The sequence below is a fragment of the Ictidomys tridecemlineatus genome, chromosome 1, assembly GCF_052094955.1.
Source record: "Ictidomys tridecemlineatus isolate mIctTri1 chromosome 1, mIctTri1.hap1, whole genome shotgun sequence".
NCBI classification, from domain to species: Eukaryota; Metazoa; Chordata; class Mammalia; order Rodentia; family Sciuridae; genus Ictidomys; species Ictidomys tridecemlineatus.
The window spans coordinates 13046300-13073432 of record NC_135477.1 but is presented as its reverse complement, the minus strand read 5'-3'; the positions used below and the strand labels follow the sequence as shown (position 1 = coordinate 13073432).

Sequence of the window (27133 nt, the reverse complement as noted above, 5' to 3'; positions counted from 1 at the left end):
GCAAGACGTATGACTTATTGGGGAAAGTTTACGAGAGATCAGTGACTGTTCCAAGACAGTGGTGACAGGCTGAACAGATCGCATCCCTCTCCCCATCCTGGACATGCTTCTCCAAGCAGTGCTTCCCCTCCCTCATGACATTTTGTAGTGGTGGCTGGCTGGACAAGTGACATGTACCCTTTCCACAGTGCCCTCCGTTCCACACCTGTCCCATGGAGAAAGGGGATTTATATGTTGGGCTGCAGAAGCAGTGACATCATCAGCATTAGCTTGCTTAGTTAGCTGTCTGAGCAGCATCCAAGGGACAGTGGTCCTGGCAGTGCATGCAAGAGCACAGCCTTCTACAGATAACACCAACTGTATGCACGGGAGAAGCCAGCGTCCTTCAAGATGATCTGGACCTGGACCTTCCGACCCAGCCTTGCTCTCATTGTTCCCTTAACCTGGCTAGGTTTGGGGGAAGAGCTGGGTGCAGTGGCGCTTGCCTGTAATCCCAGAGGCTGAGGAGGCTGAGTCAGGAAGATCACAAGTTCAAAGCCAGCCTCAGCAAAAGCCAAGCAACTCAGTGAGACCCTGTTTCTAGATAAAATACAAAACAGGGCTGGGGATGTGGCTAAGGGTGAGTGCCCCTGAGCCCAATCTCCAGTATACTGCCCCAACCCCACCAAAAAAAAAAAAAAAAAGGCTCTCAGGGGCATGGTATTTTTCTGTCCCCCTTTCCTTTAAGAATGACACAAGGGCTCTCAGCAGGCCCACTGTCCCCACCCCTCATCTTGCAGGGAGAAGCTGAGGCACAGAGTGGGGAGTTGGTCGTATAGACTCCCAGAGTACATTAGTGTCCCTATCAGGATGAGGGCCAGGCCCTGCCTGCACTTTCCATGCTCCTCCCTGACTTAGAAGGATCCTGGAAAGGGATCGTGAGCACAGGTGCACAGCACACCCAGACTTCCAGGCCCCAGGGCCCTCTTCCTGTCTTCCATGTAGAGGTTGTCCCAGGGCAGGGCTGGGCACTCAGGAGGGTCCTGGAGTGAGTCTGAGGAAGGCACAGTGCAGGCCTCTGCTGGGGCAGGACTCCTCTGTCATCCAATTGACCAGAGCCCTCAGCCAGTCAGCCTCACCACAGGCCCCACACACAGCCAGCCTGGAAGGAGAGTGGGTTTCCAAGGTGGCCCCGCATGGGCCAAGATTGTCTGGGCAGGTCACTGCCTCCCCAGCCGTACCCGCTCTTGGCCTCCAGGCTCCATATTCCCCCACAGCGGTTAGAGTGACCCAGCTTCTCTTTCTCCCAGTGGTCATGTCAAGCTATCATTGAGCTTCAAATTTGAAGGTGGATAGGCTCTGAATTGTCTCCGGATGGCAGTGCTGTGGTGAAAATGGAAGGAGTGACCGAATCAGAGAGCCCCACAGCGTAACCAAGGGAAAACCTAAACAAACCCCTAGCTTCCCTGGTGTTCAGTTACTTGCTTGTAAAAATCACTAATGCTGGAGGTCACACCGCCCAATAATGTGTTATTAGATTCCCACCTAGGGTGTGGGTTCTGAGGATGATGGTCACCTAGGTTACTTGAAGCTACTGAGGCTGCTATGGTGGAAAGCACCAGCTCTTCGCTGGGCCCACGCCTGTCTGAGGGTGACTAACATGGAGTGAAAATGCTGGTATCTCTGCATCTATGTGATACCTGTCTCCTTCGCCATCTTAACCTTTGGGTCAGACTATTTCTGCTCAACGCTGCACAGACACTTTAGTCATTTAAGAAATGTTTATCTGGACCTGGTAGGACAAGGCTACCTTATCCCAAACTTCCCGAGTCTCTCTCTTCCTCCTTCAAGGCTGAAGACACCAAGAAAAGAGTAAAAAGGATATTTTCAGGATTTACAGGGGCAACATGACTAACAGATTACCAACCACCAGGTTTTGTAACATCCCATTCCTGACTACTATAGAAGGACCTGGAAGTGTCCAGTCACCAGTCTTTTCTGCTCCTGGCCCCCCGCCTCCCCGCTTGCTTGAGGATAGAAGGAGCTTGACATCTGGACTGAGTGAAGGTGGTCATTTTCAGACATCAGTCCACCATTTTACCACTCTTCTGTCATTCCAAATCTTTTTCCTTGCCACAATGACTTCCCCATTCACTTTTCAAATGGTGAGTAAACTGACGTGGGTTCAGTAACAATGTCACAGGGCAAGGTGAGGGCTTAATAAGCCATGGTACGGAAGGTGATAAAGATGACAGTGGTGGTAGAGTCACTCAGCACTCAGCACCTTGGAACCAAGTGCACTAAGCAAGAGAGAGCAGAGTCCCGGGGTGAAGTCAGAGATGCTGAATGCACACAGCCCTTTGCCAGTATAAGCCAGCATCGGCCCTGAACCTACACCCGGGCAAGGAGTACCATATTGGCAAAAGAAGTCAATCAGTGCAATGTAGATTCTAGAAACACTTGCACACCAGGTCTGTTCCTGCCACTTGCCAGGCACTGGGGACAGAGCTGAGGCCACCAACCCTGCCCTCAGGAGTATAAGAGGCAGGGAATTCTGCACCCAAATCAATAGCACTATACTGCTTTCTGGGCACAAAAAGCAAGGTATGTCCACCAAGAGGGTGCCAAGGGCGGGAAGGAGTAAAGGCTCCACAGAGGCGGTGGTTCTAGGACCAGCTCGAAGGAAGACATCTTCCAGAGTCTGCAGCCTGGGAGGACAGCGACGAGAAGTTCCTGGAGACTCATACTCAGGACAAGTGGAGTCCTTGGTGAATGTGATGAAAAAGAATTTCAGCACACGCCACTGATGGGTTTATTTAAGAAAGCAGAGACACACTCAAGGAAGAATGTGGGCTACATCAAGGGAAAGACATCTTTTGGGGTAAAGTAAGAAATACACATTCAAGGGAGCATGCAGGCTACCTCCAAGGGGAGCGACAACTACCCCTTGGCATAGGGTGCTAGTATTTATAGAGGAACAGTAGCTAGGAACTGGACTAGAGGTGGAACCAGGGCAGAGCAATGCAATTTCACTCCAGTTGTTCTAGAACTTGGGCATTGCCTTCATGTTTCTTCTTTCAGGTCAAGGGTCAGGGGTACAGGCCAAGGGCAAGGGCTAAGGACATAGGCTGCACTGTTCACCAATGCTTGTTTTGCATTTCAAAGGTTCATGGGAGTTTCCTGAATTCCAAAGGCTCCTGGACACTTCTCTTTGAGCCTCAGTATACCTTTCCTTTTCTGTATCCCCTAATTTGTATCTCAGGAAGACAGCAGACCCTATAGATATTCATGCAGGAGGGCATAAGGACCATCTGAGGTGGCCAATGGTACCCAGAAAGAATGGAGGGGTTGTGGCCAGTTGCCCCCAGGGTGACAGCCCTGCTCCCTGGTCAAGGACTGTCTGTCTCAGCTTGCTCACCAGACTAACAGGTATGGATGATGATGTGGGTAAAATGCTTTAAAATAGGGAGGAAGCTGAGAAGAGTGGGCAGCTATAAAGGGATGAAGCCAGTTGAGAAGGCTCCCCAAGATGGGGGCCATGCCATGCAGCCTAGACACTGCCCTGAGCCTCAGGGTGACCCGAGGTGATCTGGGTTCCAACCACAGGTTCGGAGGTTGCCATGCACTCCAGGGGTAGAAGAAACAGCCAAAGGGACCTCAAGCTGGAACAGAGCCAGGCCTCTGCCCTCTCCTCCCCTTCCTTTCCTGGAACATGTGTCCTTGTACCACACATACACCTGGAGAAAACCCCAGGGAGGCAAGAACAGCAGGTTCCAAGATGGCCACATGGGCCTGGACCACTAGTCAGCATGGTGATCGAGCACCACTTCCCGGTACCACTGGGAAGACCCAACTCAGCCCCACAGATCCATGCTCCAACACGCTGACCTAGGGAGGTGGGGAGGCTGGGACTCTCTGTGGTCATTCTGGAGTAGACCTGCCATGTTGCTGTGGCCCTGGACAAATGTGGTAGAGTCTCCCAAGAACCACTCCCAAGAAGCCCCTCCTCACACTTTAATTAGAGCCTACTTCCTGCGGAGACTTTCATCCTGATCAAGTAATTGGACTTTAATCATTTTGGAACTCACTCGCTGTGTGCTCACTGTCCCTGGTCTGCCGAGTGTCTTCTCTGGGTGGCTTGTTCTTGCTACTCTCTCCCTCTCTAACCTTTGTGAATCGGAGAGACGTTCTCTTCGTATGTCAATAAGCTGTGGGGTTCGTGAAATCATGCTTTGATCATCTCTTTCTGTCCACCTTGCGTAGCACAGATTACTCTTCAGTGTATTAACATAACACCCGGGTTCCACAGGGCCCTCTGTTCCACAGGGTGCAGTGCCTGGTTGCTTGGCCCTGTGGTGGCACAGCACATCATGGCAGGAGCACGTGGCAGAGGAGGCCTGTTCAACTCATAGAGACCTGGAAGTGAAAAAGAGAAACAGAAAGGGGCCAGGGTCCCAACCTCCCCTTCAAGGGCACATCCCAGTGACCTAACTTCCTCCCACTGGGCCCCAGTTCCTAAAGGTTCCTCATCCTCCTAACAGTGCCACAAGCTGGACACCAAACCTTCAACACGTGGGCCTCTGGGGGACATTTAAGAGCCACGTTATACAGAGCACAGAAGGACACCAACACACTGCAGCCATGGGAAAATGGACAGGCCTGAGCAGCCCCCGTGAGAATCACGCATCCAAAGACAGCGGGGAGCCACCAACGGCATTAAAACTGAGGAGGACCTCAGGAGGTCAGGAAATGCAGTGGCCCAGGAGCAGGACACGCAGGGCCTAGAGCCAGGTGCTGCCAGCCAAACAAGGGCAAGGGCAGCAGGAATGAAGGGAGGGGACAGATGTGGGACAAATGCAGGACAAGTGTGTTTAAACGGGCCTCAGGTGCAAGAGAAGGAGGCCCCAAGTCACCCCAGCCCTGGGCAGCTGCTGTGCCAACTGGCAGGGCTCACCAGCTGGCCCTGCTGCCTGTCGGCCATGTGGTTGGCAAGTGAGTTTTCCCACAGGTGCTGGCCTTCACTTCCTTCCCACTGTGGCTGAGCTGACCCTGCCAAGGGCACGCAAGAGGGGGCAAATGAGTGTCCCTGGGACTAGCTGGCCTGCCTTAAGCCACCCTGTGGAAGAAGCCAGGCAGCCTCTGGACTGTTCCAGAGCACCCAGTATGTCTTCCACCAACCACTGGTGACTGTGGCAGGGGTTCCCAGCCCACTCTGGAGGCAGCTGGGTGCAAGGACCATGTTCCTAAATCAGCTTAGAGTCCATCCATTGCACAAGTCAGCAGACTGAGAAGTGAGAGGAGAGCAGTAGCCCACTGGGAGGTCATGGAGTCCTGAGATCAAGGCCAGGCTCTTCCACGGCCCCTTGCACTAAGCCTCTTCACTTTTCTGGGCCACTGGGTTTCCAGCTGTAAGATGGGAATAAGCCAGGTCTCCATTTTTGAGCATTTTCCAAGGAGAATGGATTTGATGGGTGCCATCTTTCTGAGGTCAAGTTTTACATCACCAACACCTAGTTCCTTTCCCATGCTCAGCTCTCTCCATGGGCCCCCACACCTTTCTTGAGACTGTACTCTCCATATATATTGGTTCAGCCCACTTCACATTACCCTGAGCACCATGGCCTCTTGGGTGATTTCTTTTCCTCTTTAAAAGTGGTTTTTAAAGGATGTGCTCCTTGGGATGATTTTCTTGAATCAAAGGATGGCATCCTGCAGCTTCCAATATTTCCTGCTGGATCCCAGATTTGAAAATGACCTTGGAAGTATATTACCCAAGTGAACACCTGCTTGAGGCTTGATTTTTACCAAGACAAAATGTCACTCAAGTGAGGCAGGAACCTCACTCTGCATCAGCAAAGCTCTATTCTATTTTTCAGTGAGTCCAGCCTTGGAAAGTGCTTTCTTAGTGGAATAGATCTGCCGCGTGAGTCCTTCAAGAGCAGGGTGATGATGACCTGCCATTGGCATTCAGAACAGAGGTGGTGACCCAGAAATAAAAAGAAACACTTCTACCTAAAGGAATGAACTGTAATCTTCTCCTTCTGTCTAATTCTGCCCTCTGAGTGGTGCCGACCAGATAAAGCATCTCTAATCCCAGGAGAGAAACTTTCTCTGGATTTCTTGATGCATCTATGGCAAGAACAGGCGAGCATGCATGACAGAGAACTTGCAGATTTTCTGAAAGCACTTAACTAAACCTTTGCAAAAGCCACAATCAAGTCACGGAATGGACTGACTACTGTGAGGACCGGTGAGCAAACCAAACATCAAACAACTAATCCAATAAATACCAATAATACAAATAATCCTAATAAAGACGAAGTCCTCAGTAGAAATAGGGTACAGAATCAGGAAAGTGAGGTGCCCAAGCCCTAGCTAATCCCCCCAAACAGACCACAGGATCACCTGCTCTCATGTCATGTCACTCAGGGGATCATCAAAAGGGCTGCTTACAGAGGGGTAGACAGAACTAAGAACCCGATAAGTAAGGTGATGCTGCATCAGGAGGCAGCTCCTTCTTCCTTGGGGCCTGAAGCATGAAGGGAGGGTGCAGTGATGGATCTGAGATCTGGGGCTAAGGACTGAAGCACTTGAGAGGGCTGCAGCCCCGGGAGAGAAGTAGAGAAGCGGCCCAAACAGCACAGAGGGCGGAAGCACGGGTAAGAACTCCACCTTCTTCCTGCTCCTACCTGCTGAGTGGCCAGCGTCTCCCATTGGCTGAACCCTCCCATAAGGACAAAGCCAAGTCACCCAGGAAGGCAGTGACAGAGGCAGTTCAGGCAAATGGGAGATACCAGCTCACCGATCCATGGAGTCTCATCTCTCCACTCTTACAGCCAGCAAATATTTAGTGATCACCTACAATATGCCAGTGCTGTGGACTCTGGCAACATGGCAATGACTATTCAGGCCTTGACCCTGCCACCAGGCAAGATCTAAATAAATAATCACGGACATAAAATAATTATTTGATATTTTTTGGAAGAAGAAACAATATACAAAGAGACAGGCACTTTCAAGGGGCTACCTGAGTTTCTTGAGCAAGGGAAGGACACACAGGTGTGGCTGGGAAGGAGGCCGATCCTGATAACACTGCACCCTGAAGGCCATAGTGAGGAAGTAGGATGTTTTCCCAAAGCTACAGGCAGTCCCAGGTACCATGATAAGGGCCTAAGTTCATTCTTCCCAATTGGCCATGCCAGTTCCCTCCATAGGGTCCCTAATGTCAAGCCTTAGGCCTGACCTCCTCCCCTGCTGCTGAACACCTCCAGGGAAGCAGGTGGCATTCACTGAGGCTCAGGTGACCCCATGCAGGTTTCCTCATCACTCTATCAGTTCCTGGAGCCTTGGTTTCCTTAAGCCCATTGGAGAGAGGGAGGTTTATTGCTTAGCTTCCACCAGCTCCCCATCGTTGGGTGCAGCCTCATCATTCTGAGAAGGAGGTTTCTCACATATGCATGTAGACAGGCCTGTACTCGCCCACTCACACATATGTTCTATACTTGAAACCCTCAGGAAATTGCTGGCAATCCCTGTACTTCTGGGACTGATTAAAGGGCAGCTAGGGAATGTGGAGCACCGAGCCAACAGCTGCTTGTGGAGACGGCACTGTGTAAGCACCCTGGAAAACTATTCAGCAGTATCTGCTAAAGCCAGTGAGTGCATGTGCACCCCATGGCCCTTATAATTTCCCCGGGTATAAGCCCAAGAGTCATGAGAGCATGGGTTACTAAAAACCTGTCCTAGATTAAAATGAGCCTAGTGGTATCATTCATAAGAGCTCCAAACTGGAAAGAACCCACGTGTCCACAAACAGTAGAATAGATACACACATTGCAATCTCTTTCTCCAAGAATTTCTCCAAGTATTTTACAGACATATATTGGTTCTGCACAGCAATAAAGAATGAACAAGCTACTGATATGTGTAGCAACATGGATGAATCTCAAAAATGTTTTGTGTGAACAAAAGCAAAGCTTTCAAGAGCACATGTGGTATCTCCATTTACATAAAATTTGGGAACATGCAAAACTAGGGATAGGAAACAGATTACATATGGTGACAGAGCTGGTGGTAGAAGAGTCATGACAGGAACTTCTGGCTATGGAAATCATGATCTGGGGCATGTGCATGTATTGTCAACGTGCATTGAACTGTACTTAGTTTGAAACTTTAAGATCTATGCACTTCCCTGTATCTGCGATAGATGCCAGTTTAAGTTGTGGCAATGCAGCACCTGGCTATTCACCCAGGCTTTCCTCTTAACAGTGAGGGAAAGAAAACACCTCCACTTCTAATCTCAAAGGTCAAAGTGCAACCGGGACAACTCACAACACTTTTAAAAGTTCCTAGACAAGGCTGTGTGTGAACAGCATTCGTTTTGTTCCTGAGAACCTCTTGGTTTTCAGGGCTGTCCTCATTTTACAGACTCCGTCTAGGCTCACTGGGGCCAGGGGGCTGCTCGTCACCCACCCTGTCAAGTAGCTGAGGTGCGTGTCTTCACAGACACACACTCCCACTCAACAGTGAGTCCTCAGACTTCACCCTTTCACAGTCTGTCAACGGCAACAAGGAAGCGAGAGGAGTTTGGGGTCTCTGTTGTCTGAAGAAATTTGGTCAAGTCGTCCCCACAGCCTGATGTTCCCCTGTTATCATTTTGGAACAATCTTTTGGCAACTGAACTTGCAAAATCAGATCAATAGGGTCCTTTCCCATCCCCAAAGTTTTGCTCTCCTCCCATCCTACTTCATGCCCAGCCTCTCTCCCGGGTTGAGCTGGCTCTATGTGTTTATGATAACTAAGGTTCAACGCGCCCACGTGAGCCCTATCTACCCTGCCCTGGCCTTCCCCCAGAGGAGTCCAAAGGATAAAGCCTGGTTATAAAAAGCCAGGGCCAACCTGCTGGGCGTGAGTAGAAGTCACCGTGAAGCAGGGTAAGTCACAGTGCCACATGGGCAGGTGGCAAGTGGGAATGAGTAGCATGGGCTGCCAGGGGATGGGCCCCAGAGGGTGAAGCTGCTGCAGGGGAGGACCCTGAGTCTGGAGTCCCAGGGCCTCACCACCTGACTCCCTCTGCCTGGGGAGGCCTCGGCCTCAGTTTCCCCACGCCAAAGGAAGAGCCTGTGCAGCCCCAGCCACGGAGTTTCTTTCTACTCATTCACCATCGTGGGTGCATCTAGGGTTCCTGGCCTGTCTGGGCTCTTCCCTGCCAGCCTTCCACCCGTGCCCATGGGCGTGAGTGTGTCTGTGTTCTCCCATGCAGATGCTGCCCTCCTGGACCCTCGGCCTTCTCCTGCTGGCCACTGTCAGAGGTGAGGATGCTGTCACCATCCCTCTGAGGAGCAAGTGGTGGCCTGTGCTAGGTGTCACGGAGATGCTGAGATGAGCACCTCTGGGCTACAGAGCTCACAGGCACTTGATAAATACTTGATGTTAGATAATGCCCGATGTGCAAAAGGCCAGCTGGGCTCTTCCTGCACGAGACAGTTTGAAGGCCACTGGTTGTGATTCTCCGGCCTGTCTGATGATGAGGGTCTTACCCCAGAACCCTCTGAATAAGAATCTCCGAAGGAGGGCCCAGGGATGTGTACAGCACATGACATACCTATTCATCCAGAGTGCCTGGAGACACTGCTCAAATGAAGATCAACCTTAGCCAGCCCTGGGACTCATCCTGGAGTCTCCCTGGGTGGACATGACATCGCTCCTTCCCAGAACCTCATGAGTGTCCTGTTTGTGACTCTTCCTACCCCAGGGAAAGAGGTCTGCTATGAACCCTTTGGCTGCTTTTCCAATGATGAACCTTGGGCAGGGACTCTTCAGCGGCCTTTAAAGATATTTCCCTGGTCTCCAGAAGACATCGGCACCCGTTTTCTTCTGCACACAAATGAAAATCCGGACAACTACCAAGTAAGAGTGGGGGGGTGGGATGACATCATGGGGGAGGGGGGTTGGGGCTCCACATGGTCACATGGATTTCTAGAGCACAATTCAGTTCACTGCCCTGGAACTTTCCAGAGGCTACTGCACCCCTAATGTGAGACCTAGAGCCATCTTGACTGTAGAGATCATAAATCCCAGAGTAGATGATGAAATCATGTGAAATCATGAAGCCTAACCTAGAAACATCCTCCTTCCCACCTACACCGCTGCACAGATCTTCAGGGGCCATCCAGCACCAGCACCCTGTTCCCTGGGAGGAAGAGTATGTGAGCAGCATCTGCAGAGAAGCCACGTGTATCCCAGAAAAATGGGCAGTGGAGGGATAGAAGCCCCTTAGGTTTGGATGTAAGAGGGTATAAATCCTTCCTGAGGAGCAAGAAGACAATCAGAAAGGGGACGATTAACCACAAAAGAGAAAAAGTGACATCCCTGAAGCAAACTGTAGTGCCAGAAGGTCTGCCAGGTGGAAGCAGGACAGGCTTGTTCCAGGTGGTCAGAAGGGACCAGGCGACAGTTTCAAGGAAGACATTGCTAAGAATTCATGCAGCTCACAGCTCTAGAGAACAGGTGTCTGTCTTTAGGTCCCTGAGGTCATTATTGTGGGATTCTACACCACAAATTCCCCACGGGGTGCCCTCAGCCTGGAATCTGTTTAGACATGGTTGTTGTGTCACTTTGATTATGCGATCCTTCTGGTGTCTGGTCCTGGTGATTGGTGGAAGTGGGCCTGGTATGTTGAAAAGGACTTATCAAAACATTAAAAAAATATATAATATGGGTAGTATATATTGTATATGCTGCTTTTTTATTTCACTAAATAAGGAGATCTACGGGTTGATTTATTAACTATTATAATAGTGAGTCCAAATGACACTTGAGGATATATGAAACAACTTTCATGTGATATAAAAATGTCTGTGACTTCAGTTGAGGACAGAGTCACAGGTGCTGCTAATTCCACTGTGGTTTGTTGCTTGGCCTCATGAGTCATAGAAATGTTAGATTTGGGTTCAAGGTTCATGAAAATAGAAAAAAAAAGTAAGAACTCGAACTTTCTGAATTCTAGCCGTAATCCCAGGTCAGGAACTCTTTCTAGTCCCATCTGGGTGTCATGGGAGTTGTGTCTGTGGTCTTGGACTCTCCAGGACTGGCTGTAGCAGTCCCAGAGCTCGGGAGGACTTAACGTTTGAATTCATCTTTTCTACTTTTCCAGCTGATCACTGCTGACCCAGACACCATTGATGCTTCAAATTTCCGACTGGACCGCAAGACACGCTTCATTATCCACGGCTTCATAGACAAGGGGGAGGAGAACTGGCTGCCAGACACGTGCAGGGTAAGGGCCCACCTTCCTCACCTGGCCACTTCCTGGTGAGTCCGGTACCCCGCACACACATTCAAACTCTGTACCCCTGATGCCCCTGAAGCGAGGAAAGAAAATACTCCAGAGAGAGGGATCTTTCTAAAAACACCCAGGAAAACATGGTTATCTGGGTATTCATTGCCAACTTCTCATTATCCATCAACTTCTGCGGCTGAAGAAACCCAGAGTCCAGTCAAAAAGTCTCAGAGTGAAGGCTACACAACCACCCACAAGTCAAGTAGCCCACGCTGTGTCTTTGATGGTTGATATAAAACCCAAGACAACATTTTAAAAAATGATTAAAATTTGACCTCTAAAACACTGCTATCCCACAGAATGTTCTGTGATGACAGACATGTTCTATAGTTGTGAGGTCCACATCAAGAGCCACTTCCTACTTGTGGTATTGAGCCCTCCATAGGTGGCAAGGCCAACAGGAACTGAGTTGTAAATTTTATTGGGTAGTAGCTTACTTGTACTTGATCTAGGAAGTGACCTTCTGGATCTGGCTGTGTCAATAACCATCTGAAAAATATTAAGACACTTGCCCATTTCAGGCCTCAGTGTCCACATATGTTAAGCAGGGTGAGTGTGTCCAGTTCATAGTGCTGCCCTGTGAGTCAACTTAGGACACAACCAACCGATAGGAGGAATGTTAACATCTGACGTCAACCTGGTACTTGACCGACCTGGATTCATATCTCTGGGGTGTGCAACTTGGAACTGTTGATAAATTGGTCAGAGTCTCTCTCTCTTTCTCTGTCCTCTCATCTTCTCCAGAAAATGTTTCAAGTGGAGGAGGTGAACTGCATCTGTGTGGATTGGAGGAGAGGGTCGCGCACCACATACACACAAGCGGTCCACAACACTCGGGTCGTGGGGGCGGAGATCGCTTACTTAGTCCAAGTGCTTTCGGTAAAACCCTGTCTGGGCCCGGTCGGGGGGGGGGGGGTGGGACAGAGCGAGGGGGTCGGGAAGCACTCCACTGTACCCAAGGCAGCTGGGGACCCGCAGATAGGGGCTGCAAGACAAGTGGCCCAGGTTCTCAGTCTCCTCCTGAAATCTGGCCGCCCGCTTCCTCCCTTGCCGATTGTGCTAAAGACGCAGCACCCATCATTTCCTAGCTGCGGAGTCTGGGAAGACTAATCTCTTCCAACCTCAGTTTCCCCTTTCGAAATACCCCCTTCCTGAAAGGCTGTTCTGGGAATTGGAGAGCAACCTGGGCTGCCCAGCAGTTCCAGCCTCGGGGAAGATGAGTCTTCCTGCTCCTGCAGCCCGCGGGCAAGGCCCTTTACACCTGCCCTAGGCCGCTTCTCCAGGAATCGGAGCCGGTTCCCACCCCCAGGCGCCCGCCACCCGGCCAGGGACCAGGGTCTGCGGTGGGCGCTGGTGGTAGCCGGCCGTCCAGGGGCGGCGGCTGCAGTTGGCGCGGCGGCCGCTGGTCAGCACTGTTGCCGCGCGCACCGTCGCCTGCGGGACTCAGGCTCTCAGGCTGCGGCCCCCCCCCCTGGCTGTCGCGCTGCCCCAGGCTGCGACCTCCAGTGGCAGGTCATTCTTCCCCAGTTCTGAGCTGGGTCTTATCACCACCCGCCCGCCACCCTGGCAGGGACCTGAGTCCCCTGCCCGATCCACGCGTCCTCACTCGGTCCTGGGGTCCCCTGACGCGCTCTCCTCCGCAGACGCAGCTGGACTACAGCCCCGAGGACGTGCATCTCATCGGTCACAGCCTGGGCGCGCACATAGCCGCGGAGGCGGGCAGGAGGCTGGGGGGCCACGTGGGCCGGATCACAGGTAAGGGTCATGTGGAACGACCTGGGTCCCAAGACCCAGGGTGTGGGCAGCGGGCAGCGGGCAGCGGGCAGCGAGCAGCAGAAACCTCGACCCCAGGCGCTTCTCTTGGTGATGGTCACCCTTACTGGTCCTCCACTAGCCAACTCTTTAAGTGACGCCACGGACTTAAATTTTAAAATGATCGTCCGTGTATCTTAACGTGTATTAGCAAACAGATGACTGAAAATTAAAATGAATTTGTAAAACAAGAAAAATGTAAATAGTACATTAAACCAATGATTCAGGGGTTATTATTGCTAGAGTATGACAAAGTTGGGGGAAAAAATTGAGATGATTTTTTAAAAAAAATATTCATTGGTTCCACAAACAGTCCTTGAATATTTTTGCTGTGTTTGGCACAGACAGGAAATGAAAGTAGATACCTGAGACTTGCCACAAAGGAAGTGATTAATAAAGAATGAATGAGTGAGTGAGTGAACCACTACCTAGAATAAATCTACCAAGAAAGACAGACACTGACAACTATTTATTTTGGGCAACCAAATTAGTGTGTAACTTGGGCTGTCAGTTTGATTCAACATTAGATGAGTGTCCCCATTGCTCAAGGCACTGTGTGAGGAATTGAGGGAATTATGGCAGGGTATTAGTTAATAGTTATATAGAATTTTTCAGGTTACAAAATCCTTTCCTTTATACCTTTTCCCGGGGGTTTCACAATAACCCTATAAGAGAGATGTCCTTATTCCCACCTTCTGGATGAGGACAGACATTCGACCTTTAAAAGAACCAGGGCAAGAATATAGGTCACTGTGTGCCACACTTCTCCCACCCCCACCCTCTGCTTCTCTTTGAATATGAACTGGGCACAGGCCCTGCTTCAGGAAAACCACATTCCGGTTCAGGAAGCAGAAAACTAAGCAGGCAAATAAAATTCAAAGCAAAATTAACAAGTTCAAAATAATACAGTGTCTAGAATGGTCTGAGAAAGGAGAGGGTGAGTTTTCCATGAGACTGTGGTATTGGTGCTGAGTTTCAGAGCAGAAAGGTTTAAATGAAGGAAGAATGTGGGGATGGGCACACAGAACTGGGGACAGCATGAGAAAAGGCACAAAGGCTTATAAGTGTGGGGTTTCAGGGACTGGAAATAATTGGGTGAGGCCAGGGAACACACCGTCTCAGAGCAATGGCCAAATGGTAATGTGTGTGGGGAAAACAGGAAAAGAGAAATGAGCTATGACCAGTGTGATTCTGCAATCTGTACAATTAGAAAAATGAGAAATTCTACCCCAATGATTCAAATGTATGAATTGCCAAGATCATTGTAATGTCATGTGTAACTAATAAAAATAAATAAATTAAAAAAAAAAAAGAGAAATGAGGACCACAAGGGACCCACCCAGCCCTCATAGACCCAGGCACTGGAGAATTCCAGTTGTTCTTCAACAGGCAGTGTCCCCATTCCTGGCCTTTCTGTTCCAGCCTCTCTTTCCCAAGCAGACCAGGAGCTATAGACCCAGTCCCTTGACTGATAGCCACTGGGTTTTTGCCCAGACTTCTCACGCCCAGTTGGTGGGTGCAAGGTGTAGATCCTGGTCTTTGTCAGAGTACAGCCTGTCCACCTTCTCCTTTTCAGGGCTGGATCCAGCAGAGCCATGTTTCCAGGGCACACCTGAGGAGGTTCGGCTGGACCCATCGGACGCCATGTTTGTGGATGTGATTCACACGGATATTGCTCCCATAGTCCCTTTCCTAGGTGAGTTCCTCAGTCTCACTTCCTGGTGACCAGCACTATGACTGAAGACATTGAGTCCAAGCAGTCCCCACCCCCAGTATACACACAAACTTTTCAAAATAGTTAACTCAATCTTGAACCATGTCCTTTCCCAATCTACCAAGATCCGCAATGGAAATTGTGTTATAGGGCTGGGGATGTGGCTCAAGCGGTATGCGTGAGGCCGGGGTTCGATCCTCAGCACCACATACCAACAAAGATGTTGTTTCCTCCGAGAACTGAAAAATAAATATTAAAAATTCTCTCTCTCTCTCTCTCTCTCACTCTCTCTCCTCTCTCACTCTCTCTTTAAAAAAAAAAAAGAAATTGTGTTATAATCGACACTTGACCTATACCTACAAAACACAAAATTAATTTTTGAAATTTTTTTCTTTTCTCAAAGTTTGGGTATGGCTTGTTTTATTGGAGACTAACTGTGTCTTTGTTTAATTCTTCTAAAATCAGCATCTTTTTTCCTATATTTTTATATAACCATTCATGACACTTGCCAATACAGGGTGTGTTTTTAATGGTGGTGAAGATGATGATGATCATGACGGCGATGATATCATCACTTAACTAATATTTACCATGTGCTGCACTGGATGTCTTATAGTATTAGCTCATTAATTCTATAATACCCAAAATGTAGATATTATCACTATTTCACAACTGAGGATCAATAAGATTAAGTAATTGCCCAAGATCAAAAGTCGTGTAAGTAGAAGTAGGCTTTGATCACAGGACTTTGTGCCTCTGAAGCACAGCGTCTCATCATTGTACCTCGGCTCTCAAGAGAACAATATACTATTATGTGGTCTCAATAAAGCACTTTAATGTAGAAATCAAATTTTTAAAATAAATAAAGGAATACAACTTGTACCTGATACGAGCCTATTGGTGCTTAATGGTATCAGGGAATATTGGTATTGTCCAGGGCCTCCCCAAGACAGACAGACAGATACACATACAAATGTATGTGTGCACACTCCCTCAGAGCCCACCCCCCCATCTCACTTCCTGTTCTCTCTCCTCCCTCCCCATCCTGCCAAGCTCCCATCTCTCAGATCTTTCTGCAGAGCTGGAGGTAGTGGTAGCTCTGCTGAGGAGAGAATTTACCAGAAGGCTTTCACTCTTGTTAGAATGAGTTGAACATCTCACTTTGGCCATGATCTAACTTTTATACCACTGACCTCCCTGTTCACCTCTGCTTCAAATGTTTCAGGTTTTGGAATGAGCCAAAAGGTGGGCCATCTGGATTTCTTTCCAAATGGAGGAAGGCAAATGCCTGGATGTCAGAAAAATATCCTTTCAACCATCGTTGATATAGATGGACTATGGGAAGGTACGTAAATGAAAGCAGCAACTGCTATATTGGGGTGAAGGCAGAATATGTGGGGTCTGGCCACCATGATGCTGAATTTGCCACCATTGTGGAGTGTGTGCTCTGTGCCAGGTGCCTTCACAATAGTGCCAAGAGAAACTTAATCGGAGTAACTTCATTTTACAGATGCAGAAACTAGGAATCAGAAGAGTTACCTAGCTTGTCCCAGGCCACCCTTATTTCAGCCCATTTTCTAACTGCAAAGCCTTGTTTTCATCCAGCCTGTGGTCCTTCCCCCAGCTGTCAGGATGCTGGGACAATAGCTGGATGGGCACACTGGCAAATACTCCGCTCTGGCTTTGGCCACTGATCCTACCTTCTGCACTTGCTTCTGGAAAAACCACAGAGCATAAGCAAAGATCTGGAAGCCTTGACTTTCTTGTTTGCTGTTATCAGGTCCTAAGAGTAGAAGCAGATGAGATGATAAGAGGAGGAGGGATGTCCTCTGTGGGTTTAGGCTGTGGAGCAGAGCAGGGTAGGCCAGAGGTCTGGGAGACCCCTGGTGGATCTTGGCAATCTTCTGTGTTCATCTAGGAGAGCAGAATCCCTACCCCTGACGTTAGGTGACCTCCCATGTCCTGACCTTTGGCTATTCCACTTGCCCCTTTCCAAAGACCAGGCTTTACTTTTCTCCCTGAAAGAGGAGGCTTTATTTTTTTTGTCTTTATTTTTCTGAACTAGAAGTTCCCCATAGCTAAGAACTATTTCTCAGGCACCCAGATACTCCAGTACCCTGTTCAGGGCCCAAGCCAAAGAGGGCACTGTACACACTCTGTTAAATGGCCTTGGGTTGGCATTTTAATATTCCATGTGCTTAATGTCAAAGAGCAGAGTCAATAAAGCAACATCCAGCCTCGCCTGGCAAATCAGAGGAGCTTTTGAGCTCTCAGCTCCACACCAGGTAACTGTTAGGAAGACGCGGCCATTCCACTCTCCCTGAAGGAACCCTAGAGTCACAATAATAGCTGCCCCCTCCCAGAAATGACAAGCAGGGCACACATAATAGGAAGGAGCCCAGGTTTAATTAAAGAGGCAATTTAGAGTGAACAAGCCCATGAGCGCTAGAGTGTGCTTCTATTGTGTGGAGCTCAAGTCGCCCAGGCGCTGGGCCCTGGGAACAATTAAATCCACTTTCTCCTCTATTATGGGTCCCCGGGCAGCAATTTTGGATGAAAGAAACAATTAAGTTTAAAGCAGGTTCTGTTGTCTGTTGAGGAGCGCTGGCCTTGGCACTGGGCACTGGGGACTGGCTGGCTCGGCTGGAGGGCACTGGGCAGTGGGTGCAGCAGGGCTGGGACCTGCAAGAGTGAAGCCACTCTGGCTCAAAGGGGATGTGCCTTCCAAGGAGTGGCGCATAAAGCCCACCAGACCCCCGAGAATGGTCCCCAGGTGTGTCCAGGGTCACTGCAGAGTGCTCCGTGGGAAGTTTTATACCAAGTAGCTGGAGAAATGAAAAATCAATTTTCCAAACAAGATGAGTTTGTTTGCTTGTTTTTAAAGGTGGTAAATAAAAGGCCATGAAGGAATGGCAGGGTGCTCAGCATAGTGAAGACGAGAGGTGGCTTAGCCTGAGCAATTAGACACAGAAAAGGTGGGCTCAAGGGAAAGGTCAGGTGTGGTCCAGTGTCCTCCTGTGTGGCCACAGCAGTGTGGGTGGCCTTCATGGGGACTGTGGTTACAATGGGAATGCACTGTCATCAGTGAAGCATGGAAAGGTTTTTGTGTAAAACTCAAGATTCTTTTGAAAAATCAGAAGACCAAGCAATCAGATCTTTAACTTGTAACAACCAGCTGGGCTACGTGGCTCCTCTGAAAGCTATTATCTTCTGTTCTCTCTCTCTCTCTCTCTCTCTCTCTCTCTCTCTCTCTCTCTCTCTCTCTCTCTCTCTTCCCTATCTTTTTCTCTCTTTATATATAAATATACATACTGTTTCTATGTCTCTTTCTCTCTGTCTCTGAATTTTTCTGCCCTCTCTGTCTCTGCCTGCCCACCCCCACCTGGCCCCAGCTTCCTCATTTATGTTATATTCCAGCCCCTGGAGCACTGGACAAACGTGCCTGTTAGGACTTGTCACTCTTCAACGCTTGCCTGATCCTGAGCAACCCTCCTAATATGTCCCAAAGTGCTGAGGCGTGCCCCATCCATCCATGCAATGTGGAGGCACAAGGTGTGCAGTGGAATGGCCCACGCTTCAAAAGCGAAAGGCCTCCTCCAGCTCTCTGGCCTCTGCTTTCTCAGGAACCCGCAACTTTGCAGCTTGCAACCACCTACGAAGCTACAAGTATTATGGAAGCAGCATCCTCAACCCCGACGGCTTCCTGGGCTACCCCTGTGCTTCCTATGACGAGTTTCAGAAGGTAGGGCACCCAGGGCTAGGAAGATGCTGTGGCTCTGGCGTTGGTTTCACCCCTGTGACTTAGAACAGAACAAGGAGATACATGTAACTCCGCACTCATGGGCAGGAGTAATGGAAATGCCCAAGCTTCCAAAGCCTTTGTCCTATGGGGCAGGGCAGGCTGCAGGGCAGAAGTACAGCTGGCCATGCTGGGTCCTCCTGGGGTCCCCAGCTTTTCATTTAGGACAGTCTCCAACCTGCACAGAGTTGAAGAAGAGCACAGGAAGACTGTTACACCTATCACCTAGACGCACCAATTGCTAATGCTCTGTATGCGTATGCGTGTGCGTGTGTGTCTGTCTTTGTTCCTGAATGATGGGTAAATAAATTGAAGATATTCGGATACTTTGCTCATACAAGTGTCAGCATTCATCTACTAAGAGCATCATCATCCTCCTAGAGAACAACATTCAAGAAATTTAACTTGATGCACAATTTCTACCATATAACCCATATTAAACTTCTTCAGGTATCTAAACAATGTCCTCCAGAGCTGGACCTGCCTTCTTCCCTCCCTCCCTCCCTCTCTCTTTCTTTGCTTCCCTTCCTCCCTGTCTTTCTCCTTTCTCACTTCCTCCCCTTCCTTCGTTTCTTCCTTCCTCAATCTTTCTTTTCCTTCCTCTTCTTGCCTCTGATTTATTGCTTTGTCTCTGTAGACTCCTTTAATCGGGAGCAGTTTCCCATTTTTCCTGGTCTTCTGGGATGTGGAGTCATGATAACTCCAACCCAGGTATTTGATTAAATATCACACTCTGAAATTGTTTGATTATTTCTTTGTGATTCAACAGGCGATATTAGGTCCTTCTCAGTGAATCACAATCAAAGGCACTGCTTAACCCAACTTTGATTGATGATGTCAATCTTGATTACCTGGTTAAGGTAGTGTCTTCCAGATTTCTGTATTATTAAAGTACTATTTCTCTTAAATAATTTATAGGAGATATTGTTTCCCAACAATAAAACCAGCAGAACTTTTGGGTTCCTATGGAAGATCTGCACCTGAATCAATTACTACATTGCAAGATGCAAAACTCTGATACTTTAAAATATTTTCTTCTCAAAGATAAAAATAAAATGTGCTTAAAGTTAGATCTTTTTTTCCTTTCAAAACAAATTTTGATCTTGGCATACTGAGATGCACTATGAACAAAAGGACTTCATGTCTTATCCCCAAGTTTGGGGAATGTTCTGTGGGCCATGGGGTCTTCTGTAACTATTTCATGCTTCCCAAATCATGAAATCGCTCTGCACACCATGAATTTTGGGTGCAATATGAGGGCAAAGAACAGAGGCTGGTGATGCTGTGCCATAAAGCGCTCACGTGATTTGAAGGCCCAGAGCTCCTGGGAAGCACCACACTGGGATGAATTAATCCGGAGAAATAACTCATATTAAAAAATGAAAATGGGCATGGGTCTTTGCTTCCTCTTTTCATCTGAAATAACTTGCCATCTTTCCCATTGACTTCTCCCTCAAGGATCGACTTGCATTTCCCCTTTCAGACTTTAATGTCACTACTTCTCATGTCTGACTCATCTTGAAGCAATGCTCTAGGATTCCAAGGTGCCCTACTGGGTGCTGTACAGGCCTAGCTCAGTTCTATGCACAGTCCTGAGGACGGATGCATGGATGCATGGGAACGTGGGAGCTTGGGTAGAAGATGCCTGCTTGCATGGATTAGTGGGAGAGAAGAGTGGATGGCCACCAGGAAGCATAGAAGGGCGAATGAGAGGATGGGTAGGACGTGGATAGGTACAGGTATCAATAATTATAAGAGGAGATAGTAATAGATGAGAAAATGAGTTCATGGATAGAGTGAATGAGGCAAAAACCTACTACTAACAGACAATGTTTTTCCCATTAGGATGGCTGTTTCCCTTGTCCATCTGGAGGATGTCCCAAAATGGGGCACTATGCTGACCAATTTAAGGGGAAAACCAGTGCTGTGGAACAAACTTTTTTTCTGAATACAGGAGACAGTGGTAACTTTACCCGTAAGTTTCCATTTTCCTCAGTTAAAAATTCTTGCAAAAAAATGTTTAAAAGTGTACCAGCCATATTAGTCATGGTAGCAACCGAAAGAAACCATCTTTCCCATTGACTTCTCCCTCAAGGATCGACTTGCATTCCCCCTTTCAGACTGAAAGCTGAATGCTATAATGTAAAGACAGGAGAATGGCACTTGACTTGCATTTCATGCTCACCCCTTTAACAATAATCCCAAACAGCTGCCGAGCACAATGTGGTGAGTGACTCTGGCTAGTCACCACGTCCACCCATGCATGTGGCAGGAAGGCTGCATCCCTTAACAAAAGAAGCAGTCACCATGAGGCAATGTCATTTTAAGTCAAGAAGTCACTGCAGTGACAATTGTCAAACTAGTCTCCTACACACACACACACACACACACACACACACACTAGTGGTGGTGGTTGTTTGCTCCACTTCTCATTAAAAAGGAATAAGATGGTAAAAACATCAAGATTAATTTTGTAAAAGGAATATTATATTATGCCTGAAGAGAAAAACCTTATTTTCCAAGGGAGTTTTAAATTCAAAGGAATAATATAGCACTTTATAAAACACTTTTTATATGGAATATTTCATGCAATCCTATATTTTCCATAAAAGATACTAGCTTGGCAGTATCTATAAAGTCCTACATGCTTATACCTTTAGCCCAAACACCTGATTCTCAGAATGTACCACAGTGCATAAGAATTGTTCAAAGGTGTTTACTGTAGCATTGTTTTTTAAAAAAAAAAAGATTGAGGGGAAATTCTAAATGTCCACGAATTGAAAAATAACAAATTGCTATAGATTAAATGCTACATATAGCTATTGAGAAAAAGGATATAGTTCCACGTACTGACAAGAGAAAGCCTGTAAGGTCTGTGAAGTGAAAAAGCAAGTGGCAAAACAGCATGGAATCCAACGTCTTAGTCAGTTCAGGTTGCTACCACAGAATATCACAGACTGGATGGTTCAGAAACAATGGAAATTAATTTCTCACAGTCCTGGAGGCTGGAAGTCTGAGATGGGCCTGCTCATATGGTCAGGTTCTGGTGCACACTGCCAGCTTCTTGTCTTCTTCCCCATGGTGGAAAGGAGGCGAGTGACACTTCTGGAATAAGGGCACTAATCACATTCATGAGGGCCGCACTATCCTGATCAAATTATCTCCCAAAGGCCTTCTCTCCTAATACTGTCATGTCAGGTGTTAGGGTTTCATATGGATTTGGGGGAACATAACCATTGAGTTCATTGCCTCATGAGTCAGGTACAGTGACAGGTTGCCCTTCATTCCTGAGGGCATGTGCTTTCTTGTGCTAAACTCTAATGCTTTCTGCCTTCTGGGTCTCCACACCTCAACCAGAATCTGAATTCCTGGACCCCAATTCCACCAAAGGAAATCAATAGTCACAGGGCCCCTTCCCTCTCACTCCTGAGGAATTCAGGGCTTGATGGATTCATTTGCTTCTGTTGGATCGTTGTTTCAATAAGTTTGTTTCAATAAGATAAGTTTATTGAGCTGATTGTATTTCTTTGGACAGGTTGGAGATATAAGGTATCAGTCACACTATCTGGACAAAAGAAAGTGAGCGGGCACATCAGGATTGCTTTGTATGGAAGTAAGGGAAACTCAGAACAACATGAGGTGTTCAAGTAAGTTACAAGTAAAGTGAAATGGTCATACTTTTCAAAATAGGCTGTGCATAAAAGTTTGGGAATAAACGGATGTATAAACCCAAGTATCTATCCTATAGAACCATTGAATTCTAGACCATCAGAGCTGGAAGAAAGTCTTTGCATCTAACTCAATCATGCCATGTTCCATATGAGAATAGTGATGCCCAGAGAGAGGGGATTCACTGTTTAAAATAAGTCATATGCTAACCTTTGTTGGAATGTCAATCACCTGACTTGAAGTTTTCCTGGGGTCAGGTCGGTCTATGTGACAATTCTTCCTTCTCTAACACATGCTCTGTCCCCCACACACAGGTATACATGAAGCCTGGGGACACCTGCTTGTTGCTGTGGTGGCCTTGGCTCTTGGATTATACTGGATAAATGAGGACCTTAGTAAATAGGTGTTGAATGCATGCATAACCCATGTGGTGAAATCAGCTTCTGTTTTTGCACTAACTTTTAAAACTCAGCATGTGAGTTAAACTTCTTGGACAACTTCGTGTGCTTCATATGATGTGTCGACATTGTCTAAACTGAACCACATGCATCTTTAAACAAAAGACACTGCATCAGCTGTTCTGTAGCAAACTTATAGATTATGTCTCCAAATATTTTACTTCTCTCCAGGGACAAATTAAAATAATGCAAAATTAAAGTCAAATCTTTTTAAAAAGTGCATATTGCAAAAACGAGTGTTTGGGGGCAAACCCAGGATATGCATGAAGTCATCTTTTTGTACAAAACCAATGACAGCAGCTATTATTTGGAGGAATAATAGATTTATCTTGTCCTATGTATTCATAGATAAAACATTTTATCTTTGTATTTTCCAGGGGATCCCTCAAACCAGATGCAATCCACATGCGTGACATTGATGTGAAGCTCAATGTTGGAGAAATCCAGAAGGTTAAGTTCCTCTGGAACAACAACGTGATAAATCTCTTCCGGCCCACACTAGGAGCTTCCCGAATCACAGTGCAAAGTGGTGAAGATGGCACTGAGTGCGTATCTTTTATTCCATCTAAGTCTGGTTATTTCTATTTAAGTGTCGATCTGTCTCTGCAATCTATCCATCTATCCAATCACCCATCTACCCATCTTTGTATGTATCTACCTGCATTTGTCTATACGTGCCTCTGTATTTTTTCTGTACATCCACTTAGTCAGTTACCATCTACCCAGAAACCAGCCATCCCTTCACCTTTCCATCCATCCATCCATTAATCTTTCCATCTGTTCATCTCGACTCTCCATCTCTCCATCTGACTTACTTCAAAAAATCAAATATACTTTGCTTAGGCAATATTCAATTTGACAGGAGCAAGACACTGGTGTTAGCGCATAGTTTCAAGAAATAGGCAAATAGTAGATTGATTCTTCTTAAACAATAAGGGGAACATCCTGGAAGTACTTGGAGGGAGTCTCTGGTTATTTTCAGTTGGTCCAGTTGTTAATGTACATTTATTTGTTTGGAGACGATGGCGTGGGAGGGATGTGAACTGTGCTGGGAATCTGGCTCACAGAGGCGAGCTTTGTCATTCTGAAGGAATAGAATCGTACTTGGCAGGATTTGGGGGAGGGCATAATTGCTTGGAAAATATAGAAAGAAGGGCACCTCAAAAGGGGATAATCCAGAAACAATGGGCTGCTGAGTCTGAGGGACATGTCAATGTCACTCCTCATTTGCTTTCCTTTTAAGATGAAGAAAGAGAGATTTGGAGAGTAAAGTAGCTTATCCAAGGTCACAACAGAAAAGCTAGAGGCTAAATATTGGACTTCAAAATATTTCCCAAAACACATCAAGACCTTGCTCAGCAGCGTGGCTTAACTTTGCTGACTGCAGAACTGGCAATAGTCCTGGTCCCTCGGTGTGTTGTTGGAAAGCTCACACGTGACAGTTGGTGTGTTACTTTGGTGTGTCACCACCTCGTGTCCCTAAGTGCAGAACATTTGATTCATGACAAGGACCAGGACATGGGTCTTCTGATGCCATCAGTGCTCTTTCCACTGAGCCCATTGGCTCACATAGCCAGAGGGGAGCTGAGGAGATGCCTGGCCTTGTCATGCACTGTGAAGAGATCTAGAGGTCACTGTAGGTAGGTGGGGCGGCCTCATCAAGTACAGTATAATCACACACTGGACCTCCCAAACACCCCAGCCCTCACTTCACATGAGGCTCCCTCGCCCCAGAGACAGCCTGAGGCTGAGCCCTGAGGGAGGGCTGGCTCGGCCACATCATTCTCCTTTAGCCAAAGACTCCTACCAGGGAAAGAGTAGGTTGAAAGTGCCCTGCTCCTTGTGGCTTTTGGTGATCTCCATCCTGACCATATTCCATTGCCCCAAACCCAAGAATCTTCCTTAATATTTTTTTTGAGAGAAAGAGAGAGAAAGAGAGAATTTTTTAATATTTATTTTTTAGTTTTCGGCGGACACAACACCTTTGTTTGTATGTGGTGCTGAGGATCGAACCCGGGCCTCGAGTGCGCTACCGCTTGAGCCACATCCCCAGCCCAAACTTTTTTTTTTTTTTTTTTTTGAGAGAGAGAGAGATTCTTTTTTTGTAGATGGACACAATACAATGCCTTTTTTTTTTAATGTGGTGCTGAGAATTGAACCTAAGTCCAGCCCATGCTAGGCAAGCGCTCTACTGCTGAGCTACAATCCCAGCCCTTCCCTAATATTTTTTAAAACCAATATCACTGAGATATGATTTCCATACCATAAAATTCATTCATTCGAAGTGCACTAGTCAGTGACTTTTAGTATATTCAGAGTTGTACACTCATTACCACCGTCAATTTTAGGATATTTCCACACCCCCTCAAAGAAACCCATGCCCTGAGTCAACATCCTTCTTCCCGGCCCTAGATTTCCAATAAGCTGCTTTCTATCCCTGTGGATTTTCCTATTCTGGACATTATGTTTCAATGCCTTTGTGATTGACTTCTGTCACTTAGCATGCTGTGTTCAAGGTTCATCTAGGTACATGTATCAGCACCTCATTCTTTTTTAGCACCAAATAATATTCTAGTGTATGGATATGGAACATTTTATTTGTCCATTTATCAGCTGGTGGACATTTGGATTGTTTCTACTTTGGAAAGATCATGGATAATCTGCCATGAATATTCACATAGGAGTTCTTGTGGAGCTGTATTTTCGTTCTCTTGGGGATAGACCTAGTGTGCTGTGTGTGGGTCCAAAAGGGATGGCCAGACTGCCATGTTTTACATCCTCAGCAGCAGTGTACAGAGGACGCTCTATGAGCTTGACAGGGAAAGTCCCCTCCAGGCTGGTGGCAGGTCACTGCTGGCCCCTGAACTTGTTGCCAGGCCAAAGCAGCAGGCTCAGTGATAGACATTGGTTTGATATGACTGGTTCACTTTCGGCGTGTTAAAAGCCCACAGGAGAGGAAAATGTTCACGGAGCAGGTTTTTGTTGTCAGAATCACTTGGATCCTGCCTGGTGCTGCAAGGCTGTCCAGCCAGAGGGACAGCTAAGTGCAGCGACACGTCTCCACCAGCCAGACAGCCTCATGCTGTGACCATTTCCCTCCACAGGTATCATTTCTGCAGCAGCGACACTGTGCGAGAAGACGTCTTACAATCTCTTTACCCTTGCTAAAAGCACGATATGGCTCCTGTCCCTTCGTGGTAATAAATTCTCTAATGCACATCGTCTCAGGCTGAATATTGGTTTGACATTCTCCACGTTCTGGGGTCACAGTTTGGAAACAATTACTAGGACTGGAACCAAGCTCACCATAGGCAACCAGGGTCTGGAACTTCCTACCCACCCACCTTGTTATCTGTCTTCCAGGACATGGGTGCAGCCTGTGCTAACGCATTTTATTCCCTTAAACTGTGAAATGTTCCTGTTTGGAAAGGACATTGTTGTTCCCAAGTTACCCATCTAGTTTTTAACAACCTGGGGGTGAGGTATAGACCCTGTGGCCTGTGTAACTCCAAACTGTAATGATTCAGGTTAAACTCCACCTGTGACATGAAGGAAGAAGGCCTTAAAAAAAGTTAATATCCACACATCATTCTCGATGCAGAAGAGTATTCTTATGAAAGATATCTTTGTCCACCCTTCCCTTCAAGAATCTCAGTTCTTCCCAGAGACAACTTAAAGGGTTTTTTTTTCCAGAAATATTCTCCATCTACATCACATGTCTTTGTCATCACCCACCCTTTGTGTCCAAGCACAAGTGGCAGCATACTACCATACATGCTGTCACACTGCTTGAATGTTCCACTAACAATAAACTGGGAATCCTCCTCCTAGTACAGAAACAGCTTCCTTTATTTCCAGGGCTTTGTAGATTCCACTGAGAGACACACACAGGGAACACAGTGGAACCCACTGATGGACACCTAAGTGTTTTCCAAATTTCCTTATTACAAATATTCATGCAGTTAATAACTTTTTATGATATTTTCTACTTTATCCTATTTATCCAATAAATATTTAGAATATACATATTTTGATCAATATTGCCAAAATGGGCTGAGGCTGCGGCTCAATTGTAGAGTGCTCACCTAGCACATGCAGAGGCCCTGGGTTCAATCCTCAGCACCACATAAAAATAAATAAATAAAGGTACTGTGCCCAACTACAATATATTAAAAAAAAAATTGCCAAAATGCCCTCTATGATAGTTTTATCAATTGACACTCCAACAATGTGGAAGGTTGAACTATGTGAAGTTGCCACCTTTGCAGTGGGGGGGGGATATATATATATATAAAAAAACAAGCATTGACAATGCCATGTGATTCATTCTAACCTGGGAGTGCTTCATGCCCTCAATAATG

The 27133-nt window shown here is 47.2% G+C and overlaps 1 protein-coding gene across 1 annotated transcript; it reads left to right on the top strand.

Annotated features, from left to right (window-relative positions):
- The first annotated feature begins 8875 nt into the window (after positions 1-8875).
- On the top strand, positions 8876-25989 carry LOC101971765 (pancreatic lipase-related protein 2). The gene is made up of 13 exons (XM_040272957.2): positions 8876-8912; positions 9242-9290; positions 9734-9888; positions 11135-11257; positions 12065-12199; positions 12964-13075; positions 14709-14828; positions 16072-16191; positions 18470-18588; positions 20491-20620; positions 22181-22292; positions 23150-23317; positions 25877-25989. The coding sequence occupies exons 2-13, from the start codon at positions 9242-9244 to the stop codon at positions 25938-25940; spliced, it is 1407 nt and encodes a 468-aa protein (XP_040128891.1). The 5' UTR covers positions 8876-8912; the 3' UTR covers positions 25941-25989.
- The last annotated feature ends 1144 nt before the right edge of the window (positions 25990-27133 follow it).

What these genes read in the sequence shown, in the direction of transcription:
- LOC101971765 (XM_040272957.2), top strand. Translation starts at nt 9,242, where the DNA reads ATGCTGCCCTCCTGGACCCTCGGCCTTCTCCTGCTGGCCACTGTCAGA. An exon ending in CCTGCTGGCCACTGTCAGAG is followed by an intron (nt 9,291 to 9,733) that starts GTGAGGATGCTG and finishes TTCCTACCCCAG; the next exon opens with GGAAAGAGGTCTGCTATGAA. An exon ending in GGCTGCCAGACACGTGCAGG is followed by an intron (nt 11,258 to 12,064) that starts GTAAGGGCCCAC and finishes CATCTTCTCCAG; the next exon opens with AAAATGTTTCAAGTGGAGGA.